Here is a 15,047-nt window from a genome sequence, read left to right on the forward strand (position 1 = left end):
TTGTTCCATTGGAAAAGTGTGAAATCAAAATAAGCCGTACCTCTTTTGTCTCTTTTGTCTCTTTCTCTCTTTCGTTTCTTGTGCTTTCTCCTCCTCTGCTCATGAGACTACAGTACATGTGTTTGCCGTTTGAAACCGCAGCTCCTGCCACAGCCACAAACTCAAAGCATCATCACAGGATTCAGACCAGGAATTCTCAAACTAAAGGACGGGGGCAGGTTTAGGACTCTCTTAGACCTGGTTTAGTCCTGGTGGAACTTAGAATGCCAAATAGATTATTGTTGGGTTTCACATGACATCACAACATTCTATAATCCAATCATACTGAACACAGATGGGGACAGCTCAAATGAATACAGTTAAAAGGCACATTTGTGTTGTAATACAGTGAGTTCTTGGCTCTAGTCACTAATAGACCTAATCAGGTTCAACATCACGTTCAACATTTTGGATTTCACTTTAATCAATAGAGAAAACTCACTCTTGCCCCTTCTGGGAACATCTGCTTTTTATTCTGTCACAAAAATGTTCATATAGGTGGTTTTCTGATTCTAGAAAGTGATGGTTTCCTCTTTTGATTACATTGGATTTTACCATGAGAAAAGGTAAATTCACAAATGAATCTGTTCGTTTTTATCAGTGACTGGACCTAGACCTCGTTACATTACAACAGACATCTACATGTGAACAATATCGTTTTTTTTTGGACTAAAAGTCACACTTTTTTCATGGTTTGGATGTTTCCTGTGAATTATATTCCAGTGTGACTTATGTATTAAAATGTTCACACTGGCAGTCATGAGAGGCTCTAGGCTTGTGTACCGTAACCCTAACCACTGTCACTTGACTCTACTGCGCATGTCTCCTGTAGAAAGAGCCTCTGTCCTGTCTGTATCACATCAGTCGATTGCACCTTTACTTCTGCACCACTGAACAATTAACATTTGAGTGACTTCAGTGACACCGAAACCATCCTGCCCGGATTCAGAAACGCTGGAATAATTCTAACTGGAACTGATGCCGAGGTTGACAACAGCGACACAGAAGAGGAAGTGGCGCTCTGTTTACATCCGGAGGTCAGGGAGTTGTTCAGAAGTGACACTGAGGATGAAGAATTGAATGGATTTGGTGATTTGGAGTGAGATGGAGAGTTTGGTAAACTTGTTCTGTTCTGTTGTTTATGTTATAGTTTATCTGAAGAACTGTTCATCAGTCTATTGTTCTATTGTTATTACTAGAACTTGACTTTCAACAGGAAATGTCAGTTCCTGGTGTCTGATTTTATAAAATACATTTCCTTCAAAAAGTGCGACTTATATGTTTTTTTTTTTTCTTATTCATTATGCATTTTTTGGCTTATACTGCAGAGCGACTTATAGTCCAGTAACTTATATGTTTTTTGTTATTCATTATGCAGTTTTTGGCTGGTGTGACTTCTAGTCCAGAGTGACTTATAGTCTGAAAAATACAGTTTTCATTTTAACTGTCCCTGTCTGTATTAAGTTTGATTGGCCTAGAGAATGTTGTGATGTCATCTGAAACCCCAAAATAGTTTGAATTGTTATTGTTAATCTTAAAAATAATAAAACATTTTGGACATTTTAATGCCTTATATTTAAATTTCAGTCTCTGTTTTCGCTACCACTATATACTTTGTCCCAGTTACATTCCTATTACATGTTTTTATGTTTTGTACTTTAGTCTAAGTTCAAAAGTCGGACTATTTCTGATGAACCCGGTGATTTACCACATTATCTAAATATATAAATCATCTATTTCAAAAATACAGTTTGTACTTTGAGCTTGTGGGTGTGTCCAGTGCTACGGTGAAAACAGCAGAGCCCGCCTCCTTCTCGCTCACTTCCTGTGTTCGCTCCGCTCTGATTGGCTGAGGGCTACTGTGTGGACGAATCCACTTTGTTCAGCACCGTGCAACAAAACAGCACTGCAAAAAATACACTTTCATATGAGCAAAACTGACAAGAACTCACAGTACTCACCTGGATTTGAGCAGTTTAAACCAGTTAACATGGATTTAATCACTTTCAATTTATTTTTCTTATTTTGATGAAAAAATATATTAAGATTTTGATTTATTGTAGCCAAATTTGAAAAAAAAGGGCCTATATCATTTTTTTTTTTCATGCATTTGAGTAAAATGTGTCTTGCCCCAGTACAGATATAAGCAGCTCTTGAGGTCACAATAAGTCTGTGTACTGTCATCAACAAATTATAAAGTTAAAGTTAAAGCTGCAGTTAGCATTAAAATCATGGTGAAACTCTGATCTGGTGGTGAGAGTTGTGAAAAGTGCTTCTAAACTCATTGAGGTTAATAATGTTTAAGTAAGTGAGGAGTAACTTTGGACCACTGCAAACTGTTTCAAATGATCTAAGTCTGTTTTTCATGATTTTAAGATGGTAGAAATCAAGTACTAATAGCGGCTTTAAATAGGGAATAAATATGAACTAGTCAAAACTCCTCAGATCAAGATGAAAATGATGGATTCTTGTCATTTAATCTCATGTACATCATTATTTTTGCAGTGCTGTAAAAAATGAAACAACTTGGAAACAGAACAGTAACTAGAGGTTAGGGCTGCACCGCATCCTCACACATGAACCACCCAAAGACCACGTTCTATCATTATTGCAATATTTAAAGTCATTTGTAACACGGTGCAGCGCTAACTGAGGTGTAAACTGGACAAAAATGACCAAAAACTCAACGTTTGTAAACTAAACGGCGCGCGGCGGAGGAGGCGTGATTGTCAGTCTCCTGCTAAGCTCTGATTGGCCTCTCTCTCCCTCCCTCCCTCGCTCTCTCTCTCTCTTCGGCTGTGGGCCAATAGGAAAGGTCCGTCACTGTCCCTTTAAGAGAGAGAGGGCGCTGTGGTCAGTACTAGGATCGAACACCAGGGGGTGGTCCTGAGTCCAAAGAAGTCTGAGATGCTAGTCGCGTGAGAGGCGCTAATGTGGGGTCCACCAACGAGGACGGAGGGAAGAGTTTGTACCAGCCAATCACGGTGCTGGAAAGATTCAAGTCCTCCAATAAAATCTGTGCTACACCCATGAAGCATTTGTGGTCCAGGCGGCCGTAGTCCCCCCACACGATCACCTGCACACAGAGAGGACAGGACTTACACACAGTCTGTGCTACTTTTTAGCCCTGGAACAGAAAGGAATAAAGGAATCTTTTCTGTTTTCATTTAGTTCTTTAGTGCTAAACTGTACTGAAAAATACAGACTCCTTCTGGTGGTACCAAAGTTCCTCTGCAGTTCATAACTCACCCAGTGCTGTCTTTCTGTAAGTGGTGTATAAAGAAATATTCAAATACATGGATCAAAATGAAGGCTCATTTCTGCTCTACATTCTAGATGCATACAGATACACATAGATGCTTCTGTCTGTCCTCTGTGTGGTTCTGTCTGTATCTGGTCCATCTCCTCAGAACAAGTAGAATCTTAACACTGGAGCCGTACATGTGCTCCCCGCAGGGGGCAGTAGTGAACACAGCTCCACAGGGGAAGCTAAACTTTGTGAAAAGTGACCAAACTGCAAACAAAGAAACACTTCTCTCACTTCATGTTTCTAGGCTCATTCCAACAGATGCAATCTAAAAACTGCTGTGAGCACCTCCATGTTTGTTTATTTGTTGCTCTTTCGTTCCTGTTGGTCATTTCTTGAACTGACTTTTAGTGCCCTTTGACGATTGTTTAACAGAACAAAGATTTAGCATTAGAAACATTTGGAAGTATAAATGCAGTAATGGTTATGACACTTGGAACATACAGCGCTGTATGTGTATGAAAAATGAGCAGAAATAAGCCTTTAGTATGTGTATGCACTGACCTTTAAAGCCTGGCTCTGGGGACCCTCCTCAGATAGGGGCATAGGGACTTAAAATGATTGACTGAGGATCAGGAGAAAGATCACGCCTCAACCTCCTCCTGCTCTTCTGCAGCCGCCCACAGCTCACCTCAACCACACCTCCAATTACACAAGCCCTATTTATACTAACCCTATCCCGACAACACTGTCTGTCTCTGCTCTCTTCGTACTTGTCTTCAGCCTTAAGACATCACTATCTACAGAAGAGATGATATTCATACCATATCATCCAGCAATAAATATCTTTATTACATGGTGTTATTGTAGTGGTCCTTGCGACTAGTGAAGTATACATGGATACATTTTAGTAGGTGTATATATGCACCTTCCTCTGGGGCCCTCCTCATGTTATAGTATTGTACAGACTTCTTTGTCCAGGTTTAAGTATCGTACTGTATATGTCTCCAGGGTTAAGTATCGTACTGTATATGCATACTGACCTGTAGCACCTTTCCCTGGGGGCCCTCCTCAAACAGCAGGTGCTGCTGATACAGAGGCTCCAGAGTTTTTCGAGCGATCTTGGTTTTCTTTTTGGCTTTACAGTTCCCCTTCTCCAGCAGGTACACCTTTACATAGGGAGCTGAGGAGAGGAGTCACATGTTATATCAGACGTACACTTGCACACAGAGCAGAGGGTAGATTATGTGCAATAATAATGGTTTGGGACTGAGACCACAACACATTCTTCATTCACTCCACACTCGGCCCAGAGGTAGACTGAAGCAAGGCTGCCAATCTGTACCACTGGGCCTCCAACCACCAAGAACAATCACTCACACACATCACATTCATAAAAAAGCAGTGTTGGTGAAGTGTCTTGCCAAAGGACACAACAATAGTTTTTGCCACTGCCGCTCCAGTGTGGCTCCAGGTATTCCCAATGGTCTCTCACCCAAGTACTACCCAGACCCAGCCCTGCTCAGCTCCTGAGATCTGATGGGATCAGGCTTTTATAATGAGGTTTATACTAAAGATGGTCTGGTCTGATTCCTGGAGACTGTTTTACCTGGAAGAGATTTGGCTCCGGGTTTGGAGATAAGGCCTCTGGCTCGGATCACCTCCACTTCCAGCTGACCCTTCTTGTCCTGGAGCCCAATCTGGACATCTCCCATGGCAGGCGTGGCCAGCGTCTGTCGTCCAACCAGCTGCCCTGGCCCCAACCCGTCCAGGAAGTCACTGAACTGACTGTCTGTGCCCAGACGCATCCCTGAGAAGATCAGACTAAGAAGGACACAGGAGCAGGGTCAGAAACACAGAGGAACCATTTGGGGAAAATATCAAATTGTCATTTTTCTTATAATGATTATGGTTAAATTTGCAATTCATGTTTTATTAATAAGATTCTGTTCAAAGTTCACATTTTAAACACGTCCAGGAGAGTTGACTAAAATCTGAACTGACAAACAAATGAATCATTTCATTTCAAAACATGCTTCTACAGATTTAAACTACAGTGTTTGCACCTTTATGCAGAATAAAACAGGAAATGATGGTACTTCAAAAATCACAGTCTTTGGTTTTGCGTCCATTCAAATGACAGTTTTAATAGAATTATGACCGTGCAGTCCTGCTCAGACACAGGGACGAGGTGTGTGAAACAAAGCTTCAGTCAAGGACCAGAGTTTATATTGTAAATTGTATTGTGTTTTATGTTGCACCGTGTCGCTGAAGTGAATTACTACTTGGTGAATTGTGTTCACTGACAATGGCAATAAAGAGTTTTGTTTTTTTTCTCATTTCTGGTTAAATGCTTAATAATAAAATAATGATGTAAAAAGAATCAAGGTACATTTCTATTATTTTACTATCCATTTGGTGGCAGTTGTGTAAGGATATCAGACATTTTTGATCAGATCAAAACATGGGTCACTAGACATTAAAAATAAAATTACTTTATCAGTTTATTATTTATGTATTCAAAAATACAACCCATTCAGCAACTACTGATTAAACAATTCTGGGGAAAAATATAGCAAAAGGTTATTAAATTTTAAAAATCAGTATGTGGAGAAAATCAGTATGTGGCTGGAGAAAAGAACATTACATTACAGTTTTTTACCACTGGGTGTCAGCACACATCAACACAGTATTACCCTGACAGTCTACACACACCAACAGCTAATGAAATCTAGACAATAACTCAAACATTTCACTCAAGTGAGAGTCGATTATCGTTACTGTAAAACAATATTACCATAAGACATCAGTCACATTTCTAGAGAAAGTGATTATTTATAACTTCTGTACTCACTTCCCCTCAGAGCTGTAGAGGCTTCCGTCCGTCGATTCCCTGCTGGCTTGTCTGTTCATGGTGGTGCTTCCTCGAGGAAACTCCACAGCCATCCCAGTCTCCACGCTGCGCTGGATGGAGCTGGAAGCTGCTTTGCTCACCTTCTTACCCGCCGGAGCCTCTGTGAGAGCAGGGAGAGAGGAGCAGTCAGCCCCCTGGATCTATGTGTAACCATGGAGCAGGGAGGGAGGGTCAGGCTTAGAGAGGTCAACGGGGTCAAATGTGTGTGGAGTTTTAAGTTTGTATTTTATATTATTGTGTCATTGGGTAAGATGTTTCAGCTGCCTTGCTGAGTATGAATGAATACAGTAAGTATTATGTTCTGTTCAAGCAGGAATGTGATGGTCTGGTGGCACAGATTGGTAGCCTTCTTTCTCCAGGGCAGCTGTGGCTACAGTAGCTGCGAGAGCTGAGAATCACAGCAAAGTGGGGCTGTGAGAGGACTGTGAATATTGTCGTTGTCAAGTTTGTGTTCAGATGAGATCAGTTGAGCCCTTTGTCTCATATAAGCCTGAAATGATGAGGGAATCCATGCAGGTAAAGGGCCAATGTCACCTCACCAGCAAAAACTATTATGTCTTCTTTCTTTTAAAAAATATTCTTGGAGAGAACAAAATGGTGAATACTGGTCAAGAAAAGTGTGCAGTGGCAAGGTGACAGAGGCGGCAGCATGGCTTAGTCAGTCCACCCACTCTTAGAGACCAGGAGGGAGGAGCAGGTCAGAGGTACACAGGTGAAATCATCATTATTTCAATAGAAAATCTAATTTTGAAACACATGAACCACATTTACAGGTTTGGACAGAAGAGGGTGGAGTAAGGAAGCGTGCTGGAGACAGAGGACAGTCTTTAGGGTTTGGGGATTTCAGAGCTAAATTACACCTTCCAGTGAAAAAGGCTTTACATCTTTGTAGTGCATAGAGTAAGAGTCAAATCTAGCTCTAGGATTAGTCTAAATACACGTGTTGTCTTATTAAATGGCCTATAAACTGTCTTTTAATAAAAGAAGCACTGTGTAACTTTTCTGGTGGAGGGCATGCCACCTGCTTGTCTCCATGATGATGTTCCTAAGGAATGTTCCTTAGTATGGCATTAATCTCAGTGAATACTAAGATGTGACGGTACCAGGCTGAGTGACAGGTCAGATCTGTGGAGAGGTGACCCTGCTCTCTGCTTTTCCAAGTATTTCTGAGCACGAACATTCATAATGAAATAAAATGCTGATAGATGAAGTTCTGTTATTGACCTTTATTTAAGCAGAAGTCCTGCTGAGATGAAGACTCTTTTCAGAGGAGTCCTGGCCCCAGAGGGGACAGGCCTATTGTTCATGTTTTAGACACAGGGGAGCACCCAGAGGAGACCTACACAGAGTGCTATCCACCGTGCTGCCAGACACATTTAATGCCATACTGTGGAACATTTCACGTAGACAAGCATACGCGTGGGCGTTGGCTATTTAGTTCCTTAAATCTAGTTTGAGCCGCCTCATAGAGGTCAGCCGCCTCATTTGAGTTATATTACATGGGATGGTCAGGGCTTCTCCATTCTAGCTCAGCCCCATGCAAGTAAAACATCATCTGCTCTGTCCACAGTGTTACCTTTCTGTCTGTCTGCCGCCTTACCCGCCGCTTCTGCAGAACACAACGCACACGTCAACAAACAAACACACAATCAACAAAGAAGAGTAAACAACATCAAGAACTCTGACAGGCCTCAGAGCTGATCAACACTACAATGGAGCATGGACAAGAACCCTCTGGCTTTGAAAATCTTTTAACATTTACTCAAAATAAACTACTCATCACTTAAGTAATGCATTGGCAATGTAGCTGTTATTATATAACTATATATGAGATAAAAACAAGGGCTGAAAGATTTTGGAAACAGTAAACTTTTCTGCACTGTTAAGAGAAGTGCCCCATAGCCCTGGAGCTTATAGAACTACTGTGCTGTTAAGACAGGGCACTGTGCTGTTATAATGCACACTTTCAGTTTTAATTTTTCACAGTGTTCTTAAGAATCATGGTGCTTTCTTAGCCTTGAGTGCCTAGACGTGGGGGTGATCTGTAAACACCTGTCCAAGCTGTCTGGGTCATTTCCAAAAAAAAACAAAAAAACTTCAAATTGTGCCTAAATAATTTAAGATTCAAATGACCCTTAATGCTTTGATGTGAACAGTGACAAACTCTCTAATCATGTGTTCTCTGTGTTTCTGACCAGTCTGGCTGTCCTAACTATATCCATTTTCCTCACCTTAACGTAATCGAGTGTAAACTTAACCACTTCCTAACCTTAGCCATTTCCCAAACCTTAACCTACCTACCTACCTACCTAACTATAACCTGTTTCCTAACTTATATAAACATATACCTAAATGTCTGTGTGTCTGTGTGAGTGTGTAGTGTTTCTGACCGGTCTGTGTGAGTGTGTAGTGTTTCTGACCGGTCTGTGTGAGTGTGTGTAGTGTTTCTGACCGGTCTGTGTGAGTGTGTAGTGTTTCTGACCGGTCTGTGTGAGTGTGTGTAGTGTTTCTGACCGGTCTGTGTGAGTGTGTGTAGTGTTTCTGACCGGTCTGTGTGAGTGTGTAGTGTTTCTGACCGGTCTGTGTGAGTGTGTAGTGTTTCTGACCGGTCTGTGTGAGTGTGTGTAGTGTTTCTGACCGGTCTGTGTGAGTGTGTAGTGTTTCTGACCGGTCTGTGTGAGTGTGTGTAGTGTTTCTGATGGGTCTGTATGAGTGTGTAGTGTTTCTGACCGGTCTGTGTGAGTGTGTGTAGTGTTTCTGACCGGTCTGTGTGAGTGTGTGTAGTGTTTCTGACCGGTCTGGCTGAGTTGGGAGGTGCTCCGGCTCCTTCTCGAGGGGAGGATGGCGACCACTCTTTGGCTGAGGCTGGAGCGGCGTTTCTTGATGCCGCTGCCGCACGTGCCCAGCGCTGTGTCTGATTGGCTGCCGTCCGGGTGGTCCAAGCCGTAGATTTCACTGCTCATACTACTGCTCTTCATTATGTGGCGGCCTGTGGCCCGCATCGCACGCCTGGACAACACACACAGAATACAGCTTTAACACCGCAAAATCAGAGAGGTCTCTTACAGACGCAGTGACTGGGACAACAATTTTTCAGTTAAGGCACACTCTTTTTCTTCCTGTAGGAAATATGTCCTGTGCATCTGACTCTTCCTTCTGTGTGTCTGGGTTAAACTTGCATTTGCATGTTTTGGGTTAAAACCAGAGTGCCAGGTGTCTGCTCCTCTGGCTCTGCTCCTCTGACTCTGCTCCTCTGGCTCTGCTCCTCTGGCTCTGCTCCTCTGGCTCTGCTCCTCTGCTCTCTGCTCCTCTGGCTCTGCTCCTCTGCTCCTCTGCTCCTCTGGCTCTGCTCTTCTGCTCCTCTGGCTCTGCTCCTCTGGCTCTGCTCCTCTGGCTCTGCTCCTCTGCTCCTCTGCTCTGCTCCTCTGGCTCTGCTCCTCTGCTCCTCTGGCTCTGCTCCTCTGACTCTGCTCCTCTGCTCCTCTGACTCTGCTCCTCTGGCTCCGCTCCTCTAGCTCTGCTCCTCTGACTCTGCTCCTCTGCGTCTGCTCTCCTGTTCCTCTGGCTGTGCTCCTCTGGCTCTGCTCTTTAGTCCTGCCCTCTGCCCGTCCCTGCTCTGTGCTTGGTTACCTGAAGCGTCCTGGCCGCTCTGATTGGATGGAGATGTAGCTGGTGCTGCTCAGGGCGCTGCTGGTTCGTGAAATGGCCGACACATCGCTGACATCACTGTCTGAGGATTTGTGGGACACGTTCTCACTGCTGCGCCGCTGGTCCTTGTACATCTGCAAGATAAAAACCAATGCGCTCAAAGGTTATCCAGTGTTGTCTTTACTATCTCAAATAAAACAAATGGAGCAAACCTAAACCTGTAACCGCTAATCAAAGTAACTTCTTCAGGGCTGAAGAAGCTTAAAGAGCACAGTATGCAACTTTTTAGCCAAAAATTAGAATCATGTTTTTTTTGGTAGCTTGTTTTTTTTTCATTCTGGTTTTGTTGCACTGAAAAATATAACAAAACATGTGTCATTACTGTGAGTAGGCTTGCATCTCCACAAACCTGACTCTTATTTGGCCTGGAGTAGGGCCTGATGCTGCTAGTTTCTTTGGCTATAATCTCCTAAAAAATTACATAAAACGTATCTATCTTCACAGTGTTCTGAAGTATGATTTAACTTTCTGTTGCCATGGAATCTTGCAGGCAACATGCCACCTCCAGAAAGTGACATATTGTAGCTTTAAACTACACTACACTGAAACTCAGTTATTATAGCACTTTATAGTAGATCTCCAGAGAGCCTTTTCAATGAAAGAAAATCTGATGTCCAGATTCTGATTTCGGGTGTAATCTATGATCAAAATGACACCTGTGCCAGGGAAGGGTTGGTCATGTTTCATCTCATTCATTTAAGATACATCATTGTCTATGATTTCATTTAATGGAAAAAAAAACACAAAAGTGGGCTTGTTTCCCATTCATTGTCGCCAATTCTTCCCTGGTGTCCCAACACAATTTTAGTCCCATGGGGCCCAGAGTTCCATATACTAGTATCATATATTTCTTGACACCTCCTGCGGATCTCGCATTTTTATATTCATACTTCAAATCCCAGAAAATCCATGAGTACTTCTGTTTTATCTTAACTCTCCCAAATCAATTCTGAATCCTATGTATTTCCACATTTCCTGTGTTTGAAACCTCATTGTATGTAGTATTATGGTATTATGATGGAGTCTGGATTGGAGCAGTCTCACCTCTCTCTTGTGTTTGAGCGTTCGGTCCAGCTCTTGTTGACTTGAGGCTGAGGCTGTGGACATTCTGTTCGAGTGAACTCTTCTCTGCAGCTGTCGGACGCGTTCCTCTGCTACCAGCGCTAAAATATGACAACAAAACCACATTATATTTATGTAGCAGAGAAGAATGACAGAGAAAACGTCAGAGAAAACATCAAGTACAATGGATGAGATTTGTACACCATATGGTCTCTAATGTTTGCTTTGATACAGCGGTGACTTTGTTTGCGCTCTGAACTCAAAAGCTGTATGTATGCAAGTATGTATGTAAATAGACGAGAAGCTCTGACCTTGTTCGACGGAGTTGCTTTTGGGAGGAAGTTGAGGAAGCTGTCTGACTTTTCGCGGTGCAGAGGACGCAGGAACGCCGCCTTGCAGGTGGCCCCTGGAGATACAACAAAGACAAGATAATGTAAATCTTTATGAACATGGACTTGGGATTCTGAAATCCCAATGAAATGATTATACTTTTATGTTGTATTGGGTCACACTGCATTGGAAAGCAAAAGAGTCAAATATATATCTACAAAACACATCTAGAATAAAGGGAAGGCAAGTTCACACCACAAGTCAGAATCATTGTACAAAAGGCAGAGGAATCCTTTACTGCAGTGAGGGTTTCTGTCCACTAGAGGGAGCTGACAGTCAGTCTATGAGCACACTCACACGCTCACAGATACAAACCAGAGAAGAAGACACAGCAGCGTGGCCACATGCAGGAGCAGTACAAAAGTCAACATAAAAACAACCAAACCAAATCAACAACATGAAATCACATGAGCTGTTGGTGCAGGCAGCAGTGACGTGTCAGGTCAATATTTCACTGTAATAGTCTCCAGTCAAACTGAGCTGGAGAAGACACACTGTTGACACATCCAGGTTGTCGGTTCAGTCTCACATTCAAACTGTGCTTACAGTCATGTTGTGTCATTGGGCAAGACACTACCCACCCTGTTTACATATCTGTTTACAATGGTTTGTGTGACATTGAGCTGTAGTGGTCAGAGGGGCTGTAAGCACAAATTGGCAGAAGTAGCTTTCCACCACCATGAATAAATAAAGCGTGAAAATAAAGTTATTAACCCCAACCCTGACTAAAAGTGTATAGAAACTAATTAAAAGACAAATACATTTGTTTTAAGTTAAACTATGAATGACTTGCTGGTACTAGTACTTCCCTGATACATGGTAGTTTTAAAATCCTTGTCAGTTTGATAGCTTTTGCCAGCCCCCTGCCACATCACCTTTAAGTTTAATGATCAATGCACATCTTCAGTGGACTACAGCTCTCCTCCTCATCACCCTTACCTGGGCTTGTAAAAGTCACTTGGACACTTGTTGTTTTTTTTTTTGTTTGTTTGTTTGTTGAGGTAATACATCTCGCCACTCATTCACGCAAGAGGCTTGTTCACTTCAACCATCCTCCTAAACCTTACCTGGCTCCTGGGACAGTCCTGCCCGGAGCTGGACCCTCCACTGTCTGAAGTCTGGAGCATCAAGCCACAGAAATACACACAGATAAACAGATACAGAAAGATGGAGAAAAGATGAGGAGTGAGGAATGTCACTGTTATGTATAAATGACCAAGAGAACTACTAAAAATCTGTTCTGTTAATACTTAAAATACCTAAAATCCTTATTTTGCTAAATGGATCAAATGAGGTGGAGTGAATGTACATTAATATATCAAAGTGTAATATGACTCTGTGAGGATCCTGCCATTGGTCAGCCTCCATCATCCACGTGTTCTTAGGGTGTTAGCTCACTTTTTAAAATAAGCTGTTTGTGTGCACACCTCAAATGAATTAATAATACTTTAATAACCAATCATTTTAAGCACCATATTCTAATTTTGGGAGTAGTGTCTTTGTTCTTCTAATGTAAACACTGACATGAATGGTGTTGTATGAAGTCTGTACCTGTGCTGTGCCCTGAGACACACCGAGGGCAGAATCACGCAGCTTCTCCAAACACATGAAAACAAACACATTATGCTTTTAATGTGAAAAACCACCAGTGTATGTTTTTATTGTGAAAGAGCACTAATCCACAGGCACTAATGAAGGCTTTTAATGTGAAATCATAACCACCACAACATCGATTTTACCAGGAGCGCACAGAGAAGCTACAGGACTCACCAATGAAACTGTTGGACTGAAAATCTACCACAGCCAACTACGGCACAGAGTAAAGACGGAATGCCACCAAACGGAAAAATAAAATAGTCTAAAACTTGAGCAAAACTCAGGTATAACGCAGCAAAAAAGCAACAAGGCCACGGTAAAACAAAGGACTGATCACATCCACTGCCAACAGCTCAGAGAGGATTCAGCACCAGGGACAGCTCCACTCACGTCCTGCACCACAGAGCTCCACATCTGCCCCACTTTGTACTCCAAACACACAAATAAAAACATAACCCAACCTGCCTCATTACAAGTCCCTAAATCTCATGTTTAATGAGATCTGCTTCAGCTTTGACATGAGAACATGGGACCTGCTATACCTCTTCTTATATTTACCCCAAAACATGTAAGTGGGATTTGAAATTTGGCTTTCCTCTGTGTAGAACTTGTTCCCAATTCAAGTGAGGGTACAGAGACTGTTAGAGGACAGTAGAGACCAAAAGTCCAGAGGCTCAGCTTCACAAAGAGTCCACTCATTTGTCTGTGCTCTAAAGGGTTCAGAAACAGATTCACTTTGAATTGAGAGTCATCTAAGTCAGGCAATTGAGGAAAATAGGCCCAAACAATAATTAAAATTCATCACAGTGAATAATTAGGATCCTAGGAATGTGTTTGAAAAGAGAGGACAGTAGGACACTAAAAATACACTGATACAGTGTCTTTAATAACAGCTTTTTGTCAGCAGTCCCCAAATCTTAACTGAGTTATCATGTTAAGTCACGGCATAGTCTTGATTTTAGTCAATTTGAGATCTGTTTTAGACCTGGTTTAGTTATTAGATATTGGTTTACTGCTTTACTCCAGAATTGTAAACCTTTATATGTTTTGTGTTTACAGTACTTACTATTTTTCAGACAGTTATCATAATTCTCTTTTAAAATCTTTTAAAAGTGCAGTAGTTAACTTTTCTGGTAGAGTGTGCATCATGCACCTTCTTGTCGGCATGGAGATGTTATTGCTTTGCCTGGAATGTTCCACAGTATGGCATTAAACTTATCTCAGCTGATACTACAGGCCTGAGTATTTTTATAACCATAAAAACCCTGCAGTTGAATACATTAAAGATAGATAAATGGGTATAAAGTAAAGTAAAGTAGGTAAAGTAGGTAAGTTTAATACCATACAGTGGAATATTCCAGATAAAATGATCTCCATGGTGACAAACCCTTCACCAGAAAGGTTACAGAGAGTACCTTTAAAGGACAAGAAGAGAGAATGAAACAGTCCGTGTGCACATGTGTTATTATCATTTCCAGGGCAGAGTGGAGCTCCGTGTGCACCTGTATGAGGGGGATACCTGTCATCTTCGGGGGAAGCGTGTTGGATTAGGATCCTGGGGCTGGCCGGGCGTCTCCGCGGCAACGTGTGGGACAAAGACTGTCTACGAGTGACAGGAGAACATCATTCACAAAAACAGGCCTTCACACATGTGTACTACGCCCCCTCCTGGTCACATTTAAAGTGCACTGAGAGGCGCACATGCACAGCCACAGCCCAACGAGCCACAGAGCCACACTACAGCTGCTACAGTACAGAGTTCAACAGACTCGCCCACTCCTCAGTCTCATCTGCTTCTGGAAGAACTGTTTACACTCACTTTTCCCATACACTTTTAAAAGGTTAAAAGCACGGCAGAGGCTAACCAGCTATGTACTAACTAGGGGTGGGCGATATATCGATATTTTAAATATATCGAGATAGTTTTTAAACTCGATATGAATTCTGACATATCGTATATATCGATATAATGCTTATATTCAATTCTGATTTCGCCCTTCGCTTGTTTACCTTCTCTCTCGTCGACCCCGCCTCCCTGACTTTGTTCGCTCGTGTCTCCTTCACTTCTCACTATCACCGTGAACGCCGAAA

At 42.2% G+C, this 15,047-nt stretch overlaps 1 protein-coding gene across 1 annotated transcript in view; it reads right to left on the bottom strand.

The window, feature by feature from the left end:
- Positions 1 to 2,899: 2,899 nt before the first annotated feature.
- The window catches only part of LOC110169166 (regulating synaptic membrane exocytosis protein 1-like), a 101,952-nt gene continuing 89,804 nt past the window's right edge, over positions 2,900 to 15,047 (bottom strand). The window contains exons 22-32 of the mRNA XM_055162468.1: positions 14,476 to 14,559; positions 12,428 to 12,478; positions 11,282 to 11,376; positions 10,953 to 11,071; positions 9,831 to 9,982; positions 8,995 to 9,209; positions 7,777 to 7,809; positions 6,141 to 6,300; positions 4,896 to 5,110; positions 4,330 to 4,469; positions 2,900 to 3,115 (exon numbers count right to left, since the gene is read on the bottom strand). Of these exons, the coding sequence (XP_055018443.1) occupies positions 2,900 to 3,115; positions 4,330 to 4,469; positions 4,896 to 5,110; positions 6,141 to 6,300; positions 7,777 to 7,809; positions 8,995 to 9,209; positions 9,831 to 9,982; positions 10,953 to 11,071; positions 11,282 to 11,376; positions 12,428 to 12,478; positions 14,476 to 14,559 (1,480 nt within the window). The remainder of the gene's footprint in view (positions 3,116 to 4,329; positions 4,470 to 4,895; positions 5,111 to 6,140; positions 6,301 to 7,776; positions 7,810 to 8,994; positions 9,210 to 9,830; positions 9,983 to 10,952; positions 11,072 to 11,281; positions 11,377 to 12,427; positions 12,479 to 14,475; positions 14,560 to 15,047) is intronic.

The sequence above is a fragment of the Boleophthalmus pectinirostris genome, unplaced genomic scaffold (assembly GCF_026225935.1).
Source record: "Boleophthalmus pectinirostris isolate CB_2022bp ecotype Guang Dong unplaced genomic scaffold, ASM2622593v1 HiC_scaffold_5, whole genome shotgun sequence".
NCBI classification, from domain to species: domain Eukaryota; kingdom Metazoa; phylum Chordata; class Actinopteri; order Gobiiformes; family Gobiidae; genus Boleophthalmus; species Boleophthalmus pectinirostris.